Source organism: Scyliorhinus canicula, chromosome 4 (assembly GCF_902713615.1).
Source record: "Scyliorhinus canicula chromosome 4, sScyCan1.1, whole genome shotgun sequence".
Taxonomy (NCBI): domain Eukaryota; kingdom Metazoa; phylum Chordata; class Chondrichthyes; order Carcharhiniformes; family Scyliorhinidae; genus Scyliorhinus; species Scyliorhinus canicula.
Window position 1 is genome coordinate 127,925,864 of NC_052149.1, and position 20,701 is coordinate 127,946,564.

Consider the following 20,701-nt stretch of genomic DNA (forward strand, 5'->3'; position numbering starts at 1 on the left):
CACCTCCTCTCTCACATGCTCACCTCCTCTCTCACGCTGACCTCCTCTCACACTCACCTCCTCTCTCACACTCACCTCCTCTCTCACACTCACCTCCTCTCTCACACTCACCTCCTCTCTCTCACACACTCACCTCCTCTCTCTCACACACTCACCTCCTCTCTCTCACACACTCACCTCTTCTCTCTCACACACTCACCTCCTCTCTCTCACACACTCACCTCTTCTCTCTCTCACACTCACCTCCTCTCTCACACTCACCTCCTCTCTCACACTCACCTCCTCTCTCTCACACTCATCCTCTCTCTCACACTCACCTCCTCTCTCTCACACACTCACCTCTTCTCTCTCACACACTCACCTCCTCTCTCTCACACACTCACATCCTCTCTCACACACTCACCTCCTCTCTCTCACACACTCACATCCTCTCTCACACACTCACATCCTCTCTCTCACACACTCACATCCTCTCTCACACACTCACATCCTCTCTTTCACACACTCACATCCTCTCTCACACACTCACATCCTCTCTCACACACTCACATCCTCTCTCACACACTCACATCCTCTCTCACACACTCACATCCTCTCTTTCACACACTCACATCCTCTCTCACACACTCACATCCTCTCTCTCACACACTCACATACTCTCTCACACACTCACATCCTCTCTCTCTCTCACACTCACATCCTCTCTCTCACACACTCACATCTTCTCTCTCACACACTCACATCCTCTCTCTCACACACTCACATCCTCTCTCTCACACACTCACATCTTCTCTCTCACACACTCACATCCTCTCTCTCACACACTCACATCCTCTCTCTCTCACACACACATCCTCTCACTCACACACTCACATCCTCTCTCTCACACACTCACATCCTCTCTCTCACACACATATCTTCACACACAGGCACACGCTTATTTCCTCACACACACACACCTACACGCACACATGTCCCCTCATACATAGGCGTTCTCACACAGGCATACGTACATACACACAGACATGCTCACCTCTCCCCGAAGCACAAACTACCGCCCAGATTCCTTTCCACAGCTCCGAATACCCCTCCCAACTCCATTCCCGAGGCCCAAACCAAACTTATTCCTTTACTGAGTCTTTAACCCCACTCACTCCTTTCGCGAGGCACCGCCGATTCCTCCGCCTACAGGCCACGTGCAGCCTTTCCTCATTGCTGCCACCCAGCTTCCTGATTAGTCCCCGATAGCTCCTGTGGCATTTCAGCCTCACTGTTGGCCCAACAACAGCGAGATGGAACAAATCAACTGGGTCACTCAGAGCAAGGCCACTTGGAGCACTGGATTCTGATAGGCTGATAGTCAGCCTATTAATGTCCAGTGCTCAGAGAAGCCTTGCTCTGATTGACCCATTTAATTTCTCTCATTCTTTTTAAATGTTTTACATTCGATCCCCCCTCTACCGGTGACGTGGCGGCCGCCAGTTTCGCGGACCCCTGGGGACCCTTCATGGATCTTGGGAACCCCTCTCCTAAGGAGTTAGAGAGAAACACTTCTAGGACAGCGACACGGTGGCACATGGATTAGCACAGCTGCTTCACAGCAACAGGGATATGGGCTCAACTCCAGCCTTGGGTGACTGTGTGGAATTTGCACATTCTCCCGATGTCTGCTCCGGTTTCCTCCAGGTGCTCCGGTTTCCTCCCACAGTCCAAAGATGTGCAGGTTAGGTGGATTGGCCATGGTAAATTTCCCTTAGTGTCCAAAAGTTAAGTTAGGTGGTTTACAGGGTTAGGGCAGATAAATGGGCTTAGATCGAATGCACTTTCAGAGGGTCGGTGCAGGCTCGATGGGCCAAATAGCCTCCTTCGGCACTGTAGGGATTCTATGGTACTATGAAAGTGCTGGAAGCACAGTCAAGGGAGAGACAAAGAACAAGGGAGAGTGTGAGTGAAATATGAAGGAGGAACAGCGCGCATAAAGGAAAGGAAGAAATGCAAAGGACACTCAGGGTGAAAAAGTAACGGTAAAGCAGATAGAGCGAGTGGGATTGCGAGCCAGGAGAGGGTGAGAGGGAGGGTCAAGAGACATAGTGCCGAGAAAGAGGGCACGCAAGGGGCTGAAAGAGAGAGAGAGGGAGCAAAGAAGAGTGGGAGGCTGAGGGAGCAAGGAAGGGGGTGAGGGAGGGTGAAGCAGCAAAAACAGATTTGGGGGCCAGCAAAGCGAAGGAGAGAGTAAAGATCAAGTGAGAGAGAGGGTGGGATGAGGGTGGGGCAGAAAGGCATTACGGGGAAGAGAGTGGAGAGAGCAGAGAAGATAGAGAGGATGGGGTCTTACTGCAGGGGGCAGTAAGGATGTGCACAGGGTGGAATGTCCTGAGGGACAGCGTGGGGCAAAGATCACAAGGGAGAGACTGTGGGAGTGAGAGGGTTGGCAAGGGACCAAGGAGGTGTATGAGAAAGAAGGCAACATTAAGAGCAAGAGTGTGAGAAAGCAAGAGAGAAGGAGCATGTGACAGAGATAAAAAGACACAGAGGGAAAGCGAGAGAGTGAGAGGAGAGAGAGTGCTGAGAGTCAGGCATTCAACAAGGAGCAGCTATGCCAGATGGTGATATCACTGGGAATCAATACATCTTTTTATTCACCCAACCATTAGCTTCACCAACAATGGCAGGCCAGCAAAATGAAATCTCTTGGACTGTCAACATACAGTGGATGTTTCCTGCAGTAGAATGCAGATTCACTTCCTTGTGGAAAACCAAAATACTCACCATCTGTGCAGCAATTCCCCCCACGATTCCAGGATTTTTTCAGGACACTCCTTGGAAACATCTCCTGTTCCACTCGACAGTTCGTTATCACTGTCTGTAAGGCAGCAGAAAGAGAGGCCATGTTCAGCTCTGTATCATTAGACACATTGTAGAATTTGAAACCAAGTACTTGGATCACAAGGCGGATGCCAGGAGCTCCAGGTTCGATGGCTTATATTTGGTATATGCTGCTATGACACACAATAATTAATTGCACAAACTTTCCTCGGTAAAACATTTGCTTGATGTAGCTGGCACAATAAGGACAATTTGATCTCTGCCAGCCTGACACAAATTGAGTGAGCGCTTCAAATGAGCTAAGAGTCTGACTCGCATCACCTTCCACCCAATTCAGTTCTAACCTGTTGCGCACCTACCTGGATTCAGTAAGATGAGGTAATCAGGACCTGGGCGCTCTTTAACAGGTGGTCTGAGGGGGGGTTTGGGGGTAGAGTGTTGTAGTTCTCCCAGAGGTGAAGCTACAGATGTTCTGAGCCAAGAAGCCCAAATGAGTCAGTTCAACATTTTGCTTTTAATTCTCTCACTGCAACAAGCATAGTGGATAAAGGGGAACCAGTAGATGTAGTGCATTTGGATTTTCAAAAGCCATTTAATAAGGTGCCACGTAAAAGGTGTCTCAACAGGTTTAAAGCTCAGAGTGTTGCGGGTGATATATTTGCGTGGAAAAAGGGATTGGCTAACAAAACGAGAACAGAGAATCAGGATAAATGGGTGAGTTTCAGGTTCATAAACTATAATTAATGGAGTTCAACAAGAATCAGTACTGGGGCCTCAACTTTTTACAATTTGCATTTATGACTTTGGTAAGGAACAGAGTGTAATGTAGCCAAATGTACTAATGATGCAAGGATACGTAGGAAAACAAGTTGTGAGGAGGACAAAAATAATTTGCAATGGGATATAGATAGTTAAAGTAAGTGGACTATAATGTACAAAAATGTGAGGCTGTCTATTTTGGTGGGAAAAACAGAGAGTCAAAGTATTATTTAAAACTGAGAGTCACAACCCAGGGGTGGGTTTTTAAAATGCCAGCTGCGACCGGCTTTCAGAATGCCGGCCATTCCATGCATGTGCGTACCTAGCAGTAGGCAGGTCCGGAGCCCAGCAAGGCAGACCGCCTCCCCCTGATGTCAGCGCACTGACCCAGAAGCAGATTCTTTTAAAAAATCGATGGAGTCTTCTCTCCAGAGGCGGCGGCAGAAAGCATCCAGTACACTGACGTCACATTTTCTGAGCGCGAGAGAGATTTTGTAGCTGCCAGCAGTGCTGGTGTGAACTTCAGGGCCTCTTGTGAACAACCCATTAAGAACCAGGAACAAAGCAGTATAAAGATGATTTCTTGAGGCATGGGTTTATTAATTGTGCCAATGCAAATCAGGATGCAAAGCTCTTGGGAGTAATATGCAGGGAAGAATTGGCAAATGAAAGATTAAAACTCTTAAAACTTCAAAGACATTTGAGACTGAGCATGGCGAGTTCAAGGACAAACCTCTTGATATTTTTTCAACGTGTGCAGTGAGAACTTAAATCATCAGCTGAAGTCCTGAACAGAAATGTAACATTGAATAACAAAGCAAGTGAGAACATGAGGACCAAGCAGGCTCAGCTGTCACATTAAAGGTAAGTGAAAATGGTGGGGCGCAAAGGTCGGCCGGCGTGGGTCACGAAGGTGGGATGGCGTGGGTCGCAAAGGTGGGTCGCAAAGGTGGGCCGGTGTGGGTCGCAAAGGTGGGCCGGCGTGGGTCGCAAAGGTGGGCCGGCGTGGGTCGCAAAGGTGGGCCGGCGTGGGTCGCAAAGGTGGGCCGGCGTGGGTCGCAAAGGTCGGCCGGCGTGGGTCGCAAAGGTGGGCCGGCGTGGGTCGCAAAGGTGGGCCGGCGTGGGTCGCAAAGGTGGGCCGGCGTGGGTCGCAAAGGTCAGCCGGCGTGGATCGCAAAGGTCGGCCGGCGTGGGTCACAAAGGTCAACCGGCGTGGGTCGCATAGGTCAGCTGGCGTGGGTCGCAAAGTTCAGCCACCGCGGGTCGCAAAGGTCAGCCGCCGTGGGTCACAAAGGTCAGCCGGCGTGGGTCGCAAAGGTCAGCCAGATGGGTTGCAAAAGTCAGCCGGGTGGGTCACAAAGGTCATCCGGCGTGGGTTGCAACGGTCAGCCGCGTGGGTCGCAAAGGTCAGCCGGCGTGGGTCGCAAAGGTCAGCCGGCGTGGGTCGCAAAGGTCAGCCGGCGTGGGTTGCAAAGGTGGGCCGGCGTGGGTCGCGAAAGTCGGCCGGCGTGAGTCACGAAGATGGGCTGGCGTGGGTCGCGAAGGTAGGTCGGCATGGGTCTTGAAGATCAGCCGGCGTGGGTCGCGAAGGTCGGCCCGCATGGATCCCAAAGTATCGTCAGTTGGTAAATATAGGTCCTGGGCAAAATAGTTTGAAAAACACTGGGCGAAATTCTCCCAAAACGGGAGAAATCGTCAAACTGCCGTAAAACCCGGGCGGGTTTTACGGCATCGCGCCCCTTCCCGACGGGGGACCGATTCTGGTCCCCCGTCGGGGCTAGCAGCCCGACGTCGGAGGCTCCGACAAGTCGGGCTTAACGAAAATCGTTAAGCCCGCTTGTCGGACTTAGCGCCGGCTGACGCGTCATATGACGTCAGCCGCGCATGCGCAGGTGGGAAGACTCCACCCGCGCATGCGCGGGTGACGTCATCGCGTTTTTGCGCAAAACCCGCGCATGCGCGGTCCGGGTTGCCCCTCAGCCGCCCCGCGTATTGATACTGCGGGGCGGCGGAAGGACAAATAGTGCGCGGGCATCGGGCCCGCTGCCCGCGATCGGTGGGCACCGATCGCGGGCCCATGGCACCCTTGGCACGGCCGTGGTACTGCCGTGCCAATCGGTGCCATGGTTATTTTTTTCCAGGTGGTCACGACGTTTTTACGAACGGCAGGACCAGGTGTGTTTGCCGTTCGTAAAAAGGTCGTAAAGGGCTGGGACTTCGGCCCTTCTAACAGCTGTGAATCGCTGCCGGCCGTAAAAAAACGGCGGCAGCGATTCGGGTCGGGATTTCGGCGGGGGGGAGGGAGAATAGCGGGAGGGCGTCAAAAAAGTCGGGAAGGCCCTCCCGCTATTCTCCCACCCGTCGTGGGGGGGGGAGAATTTCGCCCACTGTTACAGAATGCTGTAGTGCAGAGGGGCCTGGACATCCTTGCACCTGAAATCATAAAAATTCTGCACAAAGGTTTTTAGGAAGGCAAACAGAATATTGGCCTTTATTGCAAGGGTATAAAAGAAGGGAAATCTTGTTACTGTACAGGGCAGTGTGAGATCACACCCAGAGTACTGCAAACGCATTTTGTTCTTCTTATTTAAGGAGGGATATTCTTGCATTGGAGGCATTTGAGTTGGCTCACTCGGTTTAGTCCTGGGATAAAGTCCTGGGTTGTCTTGTGAGGAAATTTGAGCAGTTTGGACCAATAGCCATTGGAGTTTAATAGAATGAGAGGATATCTTATTGAAGCATATAAGCTTTGTGGTTTGACAGAGTAGATGCTGAGAGGATGTAGAGGGAACTAGTGAGGAGGGCATTCAGTAGAGCGTGTGCCATCACATTGTGATAACAAAGTTACGACACTACACAAGCTCTTGAGGACTTTTCCCTGCCTGGGTGATGCTGAGTAACTATAAAGCTGACGAAACAAATATTTTTTATGAAAACCTTCCATCTCTCTGAGGAGGCTTCGGGCCAATCTACAGCCAATAACCGGATCTGAAAACTCATAATTCCACAGCTGCAACAGATTCTAGCAGAGCAGTTGAGACAATCCATAACATTTGAAAACACTATTGTAAATCAAACGACCCACAGCAAGTTAACTCATCCTAAATCTCAATATTAACAGGATTCTTTAAAAAACATTCCAGGATCCGGATCCGCATCTTTGCCAAAATTTAATCATTGAAGTTCATCCATTAGTTTTTGAGATCAATTGTTTGATGGCAAAAGACTACAATGGAGGTAATAAGGGGCGGTCCATTCAAGACAGAGATAGGGTGGAACGTCTTCTCTCAAAGGATCATCAATCTTTGGAATTCTCATCCCAGAGAGCTGTGCCGAATGTGTCATTGAACATATTCAAGGATGAGTTAGACAGATTTTTGAACTACAAGAGAGCCAAGCGTTATGGGGGCAGGCAGTGGGTTTGAGGCCATGGTTAGATCAGCCATTAGCTTATTGAATAGCGGAACAGGCTCAAGGACAATATGGTCTACCTCTGCTGTTTCTTACGTTCTTATACTAAATGCTATAATGTTAAATGAATTGCAGAAAGAGGGAGACTGGGAGTCCGTGTGCTCAAGTCTTTAAAGATGACAGGACAAAGTAGAAAAAGCAGATAGGGTACTTACCTTTATCATCAGAAGCACAAGGCACAAAACGAAGGAAGCTATACTTAATCTTTCTTAATCATTGACAGGGAGCAGAGTATTGTGTCAAATTCTAGGCACCAAATGTTAGAAAAGATTTCAAGGTTTTGGACAGCATTCAAATCTTTCCATGCCTATCTCTATAACTTCCTCCAGCCCTACAACCTTTCAAGATTTCTCCACTCCTCCAGCTCTGGTCTCTCATGTATCTCCAATTTTAATTACATCACTATTGGAAGTCGGGCCTTCAGTTGTCTAGGAACATAAGGTTTGGAAACCTCTCTGCTATTCTCCCACTCTTTAACAAAGTTTGACAAAGTTTTTGATCATAAATATGGCGCTAATTTCTCCATATTTGGCTCAGTGATAAATTGTGCTTGATAATAATGCCTGTGAAGGTTTACTACATTAAAAGTAATACACAAATACAAGTTGTCATTGTTGTTGAGGGTGAAGAGGAGATTTACAAAAATGGTACTAGGGATAGAAACATCAAACAGTAGGGAGTAGGCCATTCGGCCCTTTGAGCATTCCCCGCCATTTATTATGATCATGATGGATTCTCTATCTCAACTGTTAAGAAAATAAAGGTAGTTTTAAGGGATTCATATTTGTAATGGCAAACATTAGAAATAAGCTATAGGTTTAAGTTTTATTTAATGTTTCTGTGCAAGTAAGGATAAACCTACAGTTAGATTCATGCTGAACAAAGGTGTTTGTAGGTGTGGGGGTTGATTTCAATTCCAACTATGTTTCTGTTGTGCTGAGAGGGGGTATGACATGAAGAGATAATAAACCAGCTGTCGTTTCTTAGCAACTAGGACCTCGTGCGGTAGAGAAGTTTTAAAGTTTTAGTTTAGCTAATTATTGCAGATGGAGATAGGTAGTGAGAGAGAAAGCAGCCCCTGCAGTTGTGCCAGAAGCAGTTGCTTTTAGAAAGCTAAAGAAGGAACATCTCTCTCAGCCTGAAACATAAAGTCCAGCGAGCAAAGGAAGTTAGAGAAATGAAGAGAAGTTTCCAAAAAGGCTGGAGTTAATGAAACAGACGAAACTAGGAACCAGAACATATTGCTAATCAGTAATATCACAGACAGTTCAAAAGACATTGGATCGTGAAAGGGCAGAAAGATAGCTGAAATACTGCTAAGGTTTGTCAGAAATGACTACAATAGGGCGGCACGGTGGATGGGTTTCCTCCGGGTGCTCCAGTTTCCTCCCTCAGTCCAAAGAGGTGTAGATTAGGTGGATTGGCCATACTAAATGGTATGGCCCTTAGTGACCAAAAGGTTAGGTGGGGTTACTGGATTACGGGGATAGGGTGGAGGTGTGGGCTTAAGTAGGGTGCTCTTTCAGTGGGTCGGTGCAGACTCGATGGGCTGAATGGCCTCCTTCTGTACTTTAAATTCTATGATTCTATGAATTTGGGAGGCATTATTTGAAATAGTCGTGGAAATTAGTGACTGGATATTGGAGTTATGTAAAAGTCTTTAAAACAAAGGAAATCTGGAGGGAGAGGTATAAAAATCTGAAAGCGAAACCTTGATGAGCCAGTGGAGGGAAAGCATAATTTAAAAGATTTAAAGGTGTGATATTTGAAAGCTGAATTTAAAATCACTCGTGTAGAAGCTGAAGTTGAGTGAGACAAGGTGGCTCACGGCCTAAGAATCATCTGGGAGGATTTTGGGGTGAACTCCAGAGACGTTTACTTGGGTTTGGAGAGGAGTGTGCCTTACCACAGTGTTTTGTGTGTTAATGTGAGCAATGTAGCTTAAGATGTACTTTGCAATATGTGCTAATCTTAAAATCTGTGTAATTATTAAGCTAAAAATAAATGTTTTGTTTTTGTTCTAACTAATTTGTGGTCCTGTGACTCTGTTCCTCTATGTTTTATTCAAAAAAAGTAAAGGTTATGGTCATTTGAGCCAGGATTCCATTCTGGGATCTTTCCGTCCAGATATATCAACTGGGATTGCAACACAACACCATACTCCATTGTTTCCCAAATACAGCACAGAACAGGCCCTTCGGCCCACGATGTTGCGCCGAACTTTTGTCCTAGGTTAATCATAGAATTTTGGACAATTTTTCATGGCCAATCCACCCAACCTGCACATCTTTGGACTGTGGGAGGAAACCGGAGTACCCGGAGGAAACCCACGCAGTCACGGGGAGGATGTGCAGACTCCACACAGACAGTGACCCAAGTCGAAATCGAACTTGGGACCCTGGAGCTGTGAAGCAATTGTGCTATCCACAATGCTACCGTGCTGCCCTTAAGAAGTTAACCTACACTCCATTATTCTACCCTAATCCATGTACCTATCCAATAGCCGCTTGAAGGTCCCTAACTTTTCCGACTCAACTACTTCCACAGGCAGTGCATTCCATGCCCCCACTACTCTCTGGGTAAAGAACCTACCTCTGACATCCCCTCTGTATCTTCCACCATTTATCTTAAATTTATGTCCCCTTGTAATGGTGTGTTCCAACCGGGGAAAAAGTCTCTGACTGTCTACTCTATCTATTCCCCTAATCATCTTATAAACCTCTATCAAGTCGCCCCTCATCCTTCTCCGTTCTAATGAGAAAAGGCCTAGCACCCTAAACCTTTCCTCGTATGACCTACTCTCCATTCCAGGCAACATCCTGGTAAATCTCCTTTGCACCTTTTCCAAAGCTTCCTAAAATGAGGTGACCAGAACTGCACACAGTACTCCAAATGTGGCCTGACCAAGGTTTTGTACAGCTGCATCATCACCTCACGGCTCTTAAATTCAATCCCTCTGCTAATGAACGCTAGCACACCATAGGCCTTCTTCACAGCTCTATCCACTTGAGTGGCAACTTTCAAAGATCTATGAACATAGACCCCAAGATCTCTCTGCTCCTCCACATTGCCAAGAACCCTACCATTAACCCTGTATTCCGCATTCATATTTGTCCTTCCAAAATGGACAACCTCACACTTGTCAGGGTTAAACTCCATCTGCCACTTCTCAGCCCAGCTCTGCATTCTATCTATGCCTCTTTGAAGCCGACAACAGCCCTCCTCACTATCCACAACTCCACCAATCTTCGTATCATCTGCAAATTTACTGACCCACCCTTCAACTCCCTCATCCAAGTCGTTAATGAAAATCACAAACAGCAGAGGACCCAGAACTGATCCCTGCGGTACGCCACTGATAACTGGGCTCCAGGCTGAATATTTGCCATCCACCACCACTCTCTGTCTTCTATCGGTTAGCCAGTTTGTTATCCAACTGGCCAAATTTCCCACTATCCCATGCCTCCTTACTTTCTGCATAAGCCTACCATGGGGAACCTTATCAAATGCCTTACTAAAATCCATGTACACTACATCCACTGCTTTACCTTCATCCACATGCTTGGTCACCTCCTCAAAGAAGTCAATAAGACTTGTAAGGCAAGACCTACCCCTCACAAATCCGTGCTGACTATCCCTAATCAAGCAATGCCTTTCCAGATGCTCAGAAATCCTATCCCTCAGTACCCTTTCCATTACTTTGCCTACCACCGAAGTAAGACTAACTGGCCTGTAATTCCCAGGGTTATCCCTATTCCCTTTTTTGAACAGGGGCACGACATTCGCCACTATCCAATCCTCTGGTACCACCCCTGTTGACAGCGAGGACGAAAAGATCATTGCCAACGGCTCTGCAATTTCATTTCTTGCTTCCCATAGAATCCTTGGATATATCCCGTCAGGCCCGGGGGACTTGTCTATCCTCAAGTTTTTCAAAACGCGCAACACATCTTCCTTCCTGACAAGTATCTCCTCAAGCTTATCAGTCTGCTTCACGCTGTCCTCTCCAACAATATGGCCCCTCTCGTTTGTAAATACTGAAGAAAAATACTTGTTCAAGACCTCTCCTATCTCTTCAGACTCATTACACAATCTCCCGCTACTGTCCTTAATCGGACCTACCCTCGCTCTAGTCATTCTCATATTTCTCACATATGTGTAAACGGCCTTGGGGTTTTCCTTGATCCTACCCGCCAAAGATTTTTCATGCCCTCTCTTAGCTCTCCTAATCCCTTTCTTCAGTTCCCTCCTGGCTATCTTGTATCCCTCCAGCCCTGTCTGAACAGGCCCTGTCTGAACCTTGTTTCTTCAGCCTTACATAGAACATAGAACAGTACAGCACAGAACAGGCCCTTCGGCCCTCGATGTTGTGCCGAGCAATGATCACCCCACTCAAGCCCACGTATCCACCCTATACCAGTAACCCAACAACCCCCATTAACCTTATTTTTAGGACACTAAGGGCAATTTAGCCTGGCCAATCCACCTAACCCGCACATCACTCCGGTTTCTTTCTCCCTCTCTCACTCCAGTTTCTATCTCTCTCTGTCCAGTTTCTCTCTCCCTCTCACTCCAGTTTCTCGCTCCCTCTCACTCCAGCTTCTCTCTCCCTCTCACTCCAGCTTCTCTCTCCCTCTCACTCCAGTTTCTCTCTCCCTCACTCCAGCTTCTCTCTCCCTCTAACTCGTTTCTCTCTCCCTCTCACTCCAGCTTCTCTCTCCCTCTCATTCCAGTTTCTCTCTCCCTCTCACTCCAGTTTCTCTCTCTGTGTCCAGTTTCTCTCTCTCTCACTCCAGGATCACTCTCTCTCACTCCAGCTTTGCTCTCCCTCTCACTCCAGCTTCTCTCTCCCTCTCACTCCAGTTTCTCTCTCCCTCTCACTCCAGTTTCTCTCTCTCTCACTCCAGGATCACTCTCTCTCACTCCAGCTTCGCTCTCCCTCTCACTCCAGCTTCTCTCCCCCTCTCACTCCAGTTTCGCTCTCCCTCACTTCAGCTTCTCTTTCCCTCTCACTCCAGTTTCTCTCTACCTCTCACTCCAGCTTTTCTCTCCCTCTCACTCCAGTTTCTCTCTCCCTCACTCCAGCTTCTCTTTCCCTCTCACTCCAGTTTCTCTCTACCTCTCACTCCAGCTTTTCTCTCCCTCTCACTCCAGTTTCTCTCTCTCTCACTCCAGGATCACTCTCTCTCACTCCAGCTTCGCTCTCCCTCTCACTCCAGCTTCTCTCCCCCTCTCACTCCAGTTTCTCTCTCCCTCACTCCAGCTTCTCTCTCCCTCTCACTCCAGTTTCTCTCTCCCTCTCACTCCAGTTTCTCTCTCTCTCACTCCAGGATCACTCTCTCTCACTCCAGCTTCGCTCTCCCTCTCACTCCAGCTTCTCTCCCCCTCTCACTCCAGTTTCTCTCTCCCTCACTCCAGCTTCTCTTTCCCTCTCACTCCAGTTTCTCTCTACCTCTCACTCCAGCTTCTCTCTCCCTCTCACTCCAGCTTTTCTCTCCCTCTCACTCCAGCTTCTCTCTCCCTCTCACTCCAGCTTCTCTCTCCCTCTCACTCCAGCTTCTCTCTCCCTCCAGTTTCTCTCTCCCTCACTCCAGTTTCTCTCTCCCTCTCACTCCAGTTTCTCTCTACCTCTCACTCCAGCTTTTCTCTCCCTCTCACTCCAGTTTCCCTCTCCCTCTCACTCCAGCTTCTCTCTCCCTCTCACTCCTAAGTCTCCTTCTTCCTCTTAACAAGACATTCAACCTCCCTTGTCAACCATGGTTCCCTCACTCGACCATCTCTTCCCTGCCTGACAGGGACATACATATCAAAGACACGCAGTACCTGTTCCTTGAACAAGTTCCACATTTCACTTGTGTCCTTCCCTGACAGCCTATGTTCCCAACTTCTGCACTTCAATTCTTGTCTGACAGCATTGTATTTACCCTTCCCCCAATTATAAACCTTGCCCTGTTGCACGCACCTATCCCTCTCCATAACTAAAGTGAAAGTCACAGAATTGTGGTCACTACCTCCAAAATGCTCCCCCACTAACAAATCTATCACCTGCCCTGGTTCATTACCAAGTACTAAATCCAATATGGCCTCCCCTCTGGTCGGACAATCTACATACTGTGTTAGAAAAGCTTCCTGAGAGCAGCACGGTGGCCTAGTGGTTAGCACAGCTGCCTCACGGCGCTGAGGTCCCAGGTTCGAATCCCGGCTCTGGGTCACTGTCCGTGTGGAGTTTGTACATTCTCCCCGTGTCTGTGTGGGTTTTGCCCCCACAACCCAAAAAAATGTGCAGGGTAGGTGGATTGGCTACGCTAAATTGCCTCTTAAATGGAAAAATTAATTGGGTAATTTAAATTTTAAAAAAAAAGAAAAGCTTCCTGGACACACTGCACAAACACCACCCCATCCAAACTACTTGATCTAAAGAGTTTCCACTCAATGTTTGGGAAGCTGAAGTCACCCATGACTACTACCCTGTGACTTCTGCGCCTTTCCAAAATCTGTTTCCCAATCTGTTCCTCCACATCTCTGCTGCTATTGGGGGGCCTATAGAAAACTCCCAACAAGGTGACTGCTCCTTTCCTATTTCTGACTTCAACCCATATTACCTCAGTAGGCAGATCCCGCTCGAACTGCCTTTCTGCAGCTGTTATACTATCTCTAATTAACAATGCCACCCCCCCCCCACCTCTTTTACCATCCTCCCTAATCTTGTTGAAACATCTATAGCCAGGGACCTCCAACAACCATTTCTGCCCCTCTTCTATCCAAGTTTCCGTGATGGCCACCACATCGTAGTCCCAAGTACCGATCCATGCCTTAAGTTCGCCCACCTTATTCCTGATGCTTCTTGCATTAAAGTATACACACTTCAACCCATCTCCTTGCCTGCAAGTACTCTCCTTTGTCATTGTTACCTTCCCCACTGCATCACTACGTGCTTTGGCGTCCTGACTATCGTCTTCCTTAGTTGCTGGACTACAGATCCGGTTCCCATTCCCCTGCCAAATTAGTTTAAACCCTCCCGAAGACTACTAGAAAACCTCCCCCCCAGGATATTGATGCCCCTCTGGTTCAGATGCAACCCGTCCTGCTTGTACAGGTCCCACCTTCCCCAGAATGCGCTCCAATTATCCAAATACCTGAAGCCCTCCCTTCTACACCATTCCTGCAGCCACGTGTTCAACTGCACTCTCTCCCTATTCCTAGCCTCGCTATCACGTGGCACTGGCAACAAACCAGAGATGACAACTCTGTCTGTCCTGGCCTTTAACTTCCAGCCTAACTCCCTAAACTTGTTTATTACCTCCACACCCTTTTTCCTACCTACATCGTTGGTACCAATGTGCACCACGACTTCTGGCTGCTCACCCTCCCCCTTCAGGATCCTGAAGACACGATCCGAGACATCCCTGGCCCTGGCACCCGGGAGGCAACATACCTTTCGGGAGTCTCGCTCGCGACCACAGAATCTCCTATCTATTCCCCTAACCATTGAATCTCCTATTACTATTGCTTTTCTATGCTCCCCCCTTCCCTTCTGAGCCCCAGAGCCAGACTCAGTGCCAGAGACCTGGCCGCTGGGGCCTTCCCCGGGTCGGTCATCCCCCCAACAGCATCCAAAACGGTATACTTGTTTTGAAGGGGAACGGCCACGAGGGATCCCTGCACTGTCTGCCTGTTAGTTTTCTTTCCCCTGACTGTAACCCAGCTACTCTTGTCCAGTACCTTTGGTGTGGCTACCTCCCTGTAACTCTTCTCGATAACCCCCTCTGCCTCCCGGATGATCCGAATTTCATCCAGCTCCAGCTCCAGTACCTTAACACGGTCTCTGAGGAGCTGGAGTTGGGTGCACTTCCCGCAGGTATAGTCAGCGGGGACACCAGTGGTATCCCTCACCACCCACATCCTACAGGAGGAGCATGCAACTGCCCTAGCCTCCATCCCCTCTTACTTTACAGAATTAGCTGCCCCTTGGACCAACTGGACCTCCGCCCTCCGACTCTACTTCCAGTCAGCTGTACTCTAAACTCCTGGCTCCCTTCATGTTCTTTGATAAATATAGGAAATGAAATGTAAGGAGCACCTTACTCCCTCCTCACCTAACTCCCTCAGTCACCAAACTCTCACTGTAGCACTCAAATGCCACAAGCTCAGCACTCCCTCAGTCACCAAACTCTCACTGTAGCACTCAAATGCCACAAGCTCAGCACTCCAGTGCAAAACGAAATGAAAGAGGTTGTTCAGTTTCGGACTTTGAATATTTCTACAACATAAAATATTTATATTTTATAGTCAAAGTTTACAGTGAAAAAGGCATGCATTAATCCAGGGTGGTCAATCGGCAACACGCCGGTCACTCAGCAATGCACCAGTCACCAACTTTGGTTTGTTTTGGGGGGGGGGGGGGGTTTGTTGGGGGGGGGGGGTTTGTTGGGGGGGGGGGGGGGGGGTTTGTTGGGGAAGCGGGGGGGTTTGTTGGGGGGGGTTTGTTGGCGGGGTGGAGGTGTTTGTTGGGGGCGGGGGTGTTTGTTGGGGGCGGGGGTGTTTGTTGGGGGTGTTTGTTGGGGGGGGTTTGTTGGGGAGGGGTTTGTTGGGGGCGGGGGGTTTGTTGGGAGGAGGCGGGGGGGTTTGTTGGGGGGGGGTTTGTTGGCGGGGTGGAGGTGTTTGTTGGGGGCGGCGGTGTTTGTTGGGGGCGGGGGTGTTTGTTGGGGGGGTTTGTTGGGGGGGGGTTTGTTGGGGAGGGGTTTGTTGGGGGCGGGGGGTTTGTTGGGAGGGGGCGGGGGGGTTTGTTGGGAGGGGGCGGGAGAGTTGTTGGGAAGGGAGGGGGGGTTGGGGGGGGTTTGTTGGGGGGATGGGGGGGTTGGTTTGGGGGGCGGGGGGGTTTGTTGGGGGGACGGGGGGGTTTGTTGGGGGGACGGGAGGTTTGTTGGGGGGGCGGGGGGGGTTTGTTGGGGGGGCGGGGGGTTTGCTGGGGAGGTGGGGGGGTTTGTTGGGGGGTGGGGGGTTTGTGGGGGGGTTTGTTGGGGGTGGGTTTGTTGGGGGGGTTTGTTGGGGGTGGGTTTGTTGGGGGCGTTTGTTGGGGGGCATTTGTTGGGGGGGTTTGTTGGGGGGGTTTGTTGGGGGGGTGACATCGGGGTGGGGGTGACATCGGGGTGGGGGTGACATCGGGGTGGGGGGTGACATCGGGGTGGGGGTGACATCGGGGTGGGGGTGACATCGGGGTGGGAGTGACATCGGGGAGGGGGTGACATCTGGGAGGGGGTGACATCGGGGAGGGGGGGTGACATCGGGGAGGGGGTGACATCGGGGAGGGGGTGACATCGGGGAGGGGGTGACATCGGGGAGGGGGTGACATCGGGGAGGGGGTGACATCGGGGAGGGGGTGACATCGGGGAGGGGGTGACATCGGGGAGGGAGTGACATCGGGGAGGGAGTGACATCGGGGAGGGGGTGAGATCGGGGAGGGGGGTGACATCGGGGAGGGGGTGACATCGGGGAGGGGGTGACATCGGGGAGGGGGTGGCATCGGGGAGGGGGTGGCATCGGGGAGGGGGTGGCATCGGGAAGGGGGTGGCATCGGGAAGGGGGTGGCATCGGGGAGGGGGTGGCATCGGGGAGGGGGTGGCATCGGGGAGGGGGGTGGCATCGGGAAGGGGGTGGCATCGGGGAGGGGGTGGCATCGGGGAGGGGTGGCATCGAGGAGGGGTGGCATCGGGGAGGGGTGGCATCGGGGAGGGGGTGGCATCGGGGAGGGGGTGACATCGAGGAGGGGGTAACATCGGGGAGGGGGCGATATAGGGAGGTGCTGTAGGGAGAAATGAAAATCTATCAGCAGGTGAAAAACATCTGTGCGCTGGTAAACTTGGCTGAACTTTGGCGAAGACTGTCTTGTCCCCCACTCGTCACAGTCCCAGAGGTGTGGGGAAATGCAGTGGTATTCCTTGCATTGGTGCCCAACTGCAGTGGTTAGTGGTCAAAATAACTTTGATAATTGTAGGTAAGGATATCATGCATTGTGGATTTCAGGCAGGTAACTTGAGGAGAAGTACAGATCAGCCAATTTCTGAATGAATAGCAGACCAGGCCCAAAGAGCTGACTGGTGTGATTGACGATGTCAAAAGCTGCAGACAGCTGGAGAAGGATGAGGAGGGAAAGTTTCCCTTTGTCGCAGTCACATACGGTGTCATTTATCACTTTGATAAGAACCGTTTTGGAAATGTGACAGAGGCAGAAACCTTGATTAGAGGGACTGAAACATGGAGTTCCAGGAAAGATGGGAATGGGTTTGGGAGAAGACAACACGTTCAATGAGTTTGGAGAGGAAAGAGAGGTTGGAGTGGGATGGTAGTTTTCAAGGACAGAGTGGTAAAGGTTTGGTTTATTGCGGGGTGCGGTGATGACGAGAGATTTAAAGGAGAGAGGGACAACACTTGAAGAGAGAGAACTGTGACCAATATGGGCTAACATCAGGTCAGGGGTCATCAGCAGTTTAGTGGCAATCAGATCGAAGAGGAGGTGGGTCTCATGGACAAAATGAACTCAGAGAGGGCAAGAGGGAAGATAGAAGTGAAACTAGAGAAAGATGTGAGTTCAGGGCTAGGAGGTGCTTGAAGGTAAAATTATCAGGATACGTTGCATCACCTACTCTTGTATTCCACTGAGTTTAGAAAATTACATTGTTCTAGTATATCTGTGCTATACCCTCTCCATGGTCAATATATTCTTCCTGAGGTGCAGCATCTTGAACTGAGCTTTGCATCACTGGAACATAACCGCCCCCCCACTTTGTGTTCCATCACTCTTTGATATCAAGACCAATGTTCCATTTGCCTTTCCAATTGTTTTTGTGCAAGTTCACAAGCTTTTAATGGTCTGCACATGTACCCCTAAAATCTCTCTGTCCATCCACAGTTCCCAGCTTCTCATCATTTAAATAATACTCTGATCAATCTTCCTCAATCACAAAGTGATGGCCCCACACTGAACTTGATCTGCCAACTATTTAACCCACTCCTGTATTGCTTCCCTACCTAAAATGGAGCAACCACCAGCAGATTGAATTAGTTCAATGAATGAAGACAAACATTTACTCCTGGCCCCAGTAAAAGAAGCCTGCTCCACGAATACATCCTAACATTATCTGATTACCGAACACAAAAAATCTAATATTGGGCACACTAGTACAATAGTGATTTTGCATCCCTTCCAGTATCCAAATTCTACGCTACAGACCTGGCCTGAAGGGCCCATGAGAGCAGCCAGCAGTAAGTGAAGCAAGGAGGTTGCACTGTGCTCCTCTACTTTTCACTTTTTAACAGATGCAAGTGTATCTATAAATATGGGAGTGAAATTTCAGATACAGTTACATTAATAATCTCCATTACATCCCAGAGCTATCAATACTACATAATTCCTCAATGTAAGGGTTTCATATTTCCTGAGAAGGCAATTTTGTCTGAAACCATAAACATAGCTAAAGTTGAGCAGAATCTGCACATCACTGCTTCTTTTTAAAAAAAAGGAGAGTCTGTGTATGATTGCTTCTCTAATGAGAGGGGACAATCCAATTAATATTTGGCGCACCCAGCCATCAGCGTGCATTATATGTAAGATGCACTGCAGGAACTCACCAAGCCTCCTTCAATAACACCTTCCAAACCCACGACCTCTGTCTTCAAGAAGGACAAGGACACCAAACACATTGGAACATCACTACCTGCAAAGTGCCTCTCCCCCCCCCCCCCCCCCCCCAAACCACACGCCATCCTGGCTACTGTTCCTTTACTATCACTGAGTCAAAATCCTGGAACTTCTTCCCTAACAGTAGTGTGTGGATGTGCCGACACCACATGGACTGCAGCGGTTCAAGAAGGCAGCTCTCCTCCACCTGAAGGACAATTCAAGATGAACAACAAATACTGGCCTAGCCAGCATTGCCCACATTCCTGGAACAAATAAGAAATACAGTTCTTCCTCCACCTTATCACTACTTTTATTTTCCGGTCTCTCTTTCCTGTATAATGCACTCTATCTTCTCTGGTCTCACGGCTGTGGTATTTGTTCAGAGCAAAGAAAAAAGTGAAACTGTTGGAATAACTATATAACTGGGAGATGAGCCTTGTGATCAATGTAGGAATTTCAGATATATTGTACTATAGATATTTGGTGCAGTAAGGGTTAAATGTCTGGGTTACAGTGTGTGTGGCTGCTGCAATAGTATTTTTTAAATCCTAGTTTGAAAGGTTTTGGAAGCCAGGGGTGCAATTAATGCATTGTAAAAGCTTGGTATAATGGGAGTTTTGTTTGGGTTAAGAGAATTCCCTATGGAGCTAATTATGTTTCAGTTTGGTAAGATTATGTAATTTCTGGGAGGAGCGAAGGTATCAGGCATTTGCGGAAAAGCAGTGTTAGTTGGGAGTTATAATAATAATAACCTTTATTATTGTTACAAGTAGGCTTACATTAACACGGCAATGAGGTTACTGTGAAAATCACCTAGTCGCCACACTCCAGCGCCTGTTCAGGTACACAGAGGGAGAATTCAGTTCAGTTAAAAGATACTTATGTACATAGATTAGCAGTTTCTTTCCAGATAGTTCAGAAGAGTGTGGTTAGAAGGTGAGCTGAAACAAGTTGAAGAAACTTCTGAAGAAATACAACCGGTTTTTCTGCATAGTTCTGACAGGATTCAGGTCTTTTCTTTAAAGCAGTGGCACAAGATCGCTCTCTCAAAATAGTATCCAGACATTTCTGTACACAGATATTAGAGAGTTTACTGTATTTAATCGTGGTTTGACTGCTGATGTTATTTTTCTTGTTATTTGAGTGGGAATAAAGATAGCAGTTAAGGGCTCCTGTATTCACTGTACTAATTAGCATTATTTAAGTGGTAATTATGACCTATTTTCTGGTGTGGTGTTAAAGATATTTTAATACTGTGTTAGTAATAAAGTTTGTTTTAATCTACCATATCCCTATTTCTTTGTGAAATCAGTCCTGACAGTATTACAAAATTAAAATAAAATATTGGTGTTTCGGTCCAGTATCCTAGACACTGTTGGGTCTGGTCCGAGATTGTAATAGCCTTGTTGCAGGGGTTACGCCGAAAATTCCCTCTCACTACAGGGGAGTTGGTATTGATTTCATCTACTCCTCTTCCCCATGGGCATCATCTTGAAATGTCAACTCTCACTCGCTCTTCCCGGACGCTGCTAGATCTGCATTTCCAGCATTTTCAGCTTTGGGCACTGAAAACAGATTGTTCATTGCTTCATTACTGTTTGTGGGGAGTTTGCCATATGCAAAACAAGCTGTCACGTTTCCTACAGTGCCTGTCGAGCACTTTAGTAGGAGATCCTGTGTTTATGAAATATGCTATGGAAATGAAAATCTATCAGCAGGTTAGCATAGCTGCTCTCTAGCTAAGGCTGCTTTATCCATGTTGGCCATACTTCCAGATGTCAAATGGGTTTGTTACTGATGGTGGGGGATGGAAATGCAGTGGAATTCCTTGCATGGGAGCACCACTGCAATAATTAGTGGTCAAAACAATTTTGATATTTTTAGGTCAAGGCATCATAGAATATGGAATTCAGGCAGGTAAACTGAGGGGAGGTACAGATCAGCCTTTATACAAAATGTATAGTA

General features: G+C 48.6%; 1 protein-coding gene across 3 annotated transcripts in view; it reads right to left on the reverse strand.

The window, feature by feature from the left end:
- rabgap1l (RAB GTPase activating protein 1-like) overlaps nucleotides 1-20,701 on the reverse strand; it is a 698,291-nt gene that overhangs the window by 426,085 nt on the left and 251,505 nt on the right. For all 3 annotated transcript variants that reach the window (XM_038795179.1, XM_038795177.1, XM_038795178.1), the window contains one exon: nucleotides 2,770-2,863. In XM_038795179.1, coding sequence (XP_038651107.1) covers nucleotides 2,770-2,863 — 94 coding nt within the window. The remainder of the gene's footprint in view (nucleotides 1-2,769; nucleotides 2,864-20,701) is intronic.